Here is a 670-nt window from a genome sequence, read left to right on the forward strand (position 1 = left end):
ATTTAAAGCTTTCAGAGCATTGACTCATGCTGGGTTACATCAGCTTCTGGGTTCCCCGGTTGATTCGCCCTGCGCTGAAGGGCACGGCCTACCGAGAGATTTTACGGTGGATTTTCCATCGCCTGATGTTTCCAGACCAAGGCTGGAGGCATTTCTGGGAGGGATGGTTTAGCCACAGGCAAAATACTGGGCTCAGTAACGGGGTACAAATTTTACCTAGCTTTTATATAGGGAGGTCAAAGATGATGCTGAAAGAGCTCCTTCTGGCATTGCGTCTCCTACTCTATTGGACATACAAGTTATTTGTCATTAGCGTTGGGTGCTTCTCCCCCAATAAATAACATTAACAGAAGTACTCACCATTGGTGTGGTTTTCAAAGATAAGTTTATCATTGCACTCCTGCTCATCCACGCAGCCGCAGATGTAGATGGTCCCGTCCTCGCTGGGCTGATGGGTCATGATGCAGCGCGAGGTGTTGTAGTTGGGGACCATGAGGTTTTCAATGGGGCGGTGGGGGTTATGGCAGAGTGTGCTGATCCTGATGCTCTCGTTGTCCTGTCTCCTGCACGTGCCAAATGAACCGACAAAGCGTTAGTCTAGCGGCTCAGCCTTCATGTCACCTGCATGGCATCTTAAACTTGGTTTTAAGATCATTCATTTTAAACCGTG

The 670-nt window shown here is 48.5% G+C and overlaps 1 protein-coding gene across 1 annotated transcript in view; it reads right to left on the reverse strand.

Annotated features, from left to right (window-relative positions):
• The window catches only part of LOC104083132 (TGF-beta receptor type-2-like), an 18,654-nt gene that overhangs the window by 9,538 nt on the left and 8,446 nt on the right, over positions 1–670 (reverse strand). The window contains exons 3-4 of the mRNA XM_009586515.1: positions 357–563; positions 136–186 (exon numbers count right to left, since the gene is read on the reverse strand). Of these exons, the coding sequence (XP_009584810.1) occupies positions 136–186; positions 357–563 (258 nt within the window). The remainder of the gene's footprint in view (positions 1–135; positions 187–356; positions 564–670) is intronic.

This window comes from Fulmarus glacialis, unplaced genomic scaffold (genome assembly GCF_000690835.1).
Source record: "Fulmarus glacialis isolate BGI_N327 unplaced genomic scaffold, ASM69083v1 scaffold13111, whole genome shotgun sequence".
NCBI classification, from domain to species: Eukaryota; Metazoa; Chordata; class Aves; order Procellariiformes; family Procellariidae; genus Fulmarus; species Fulmarus glacialis.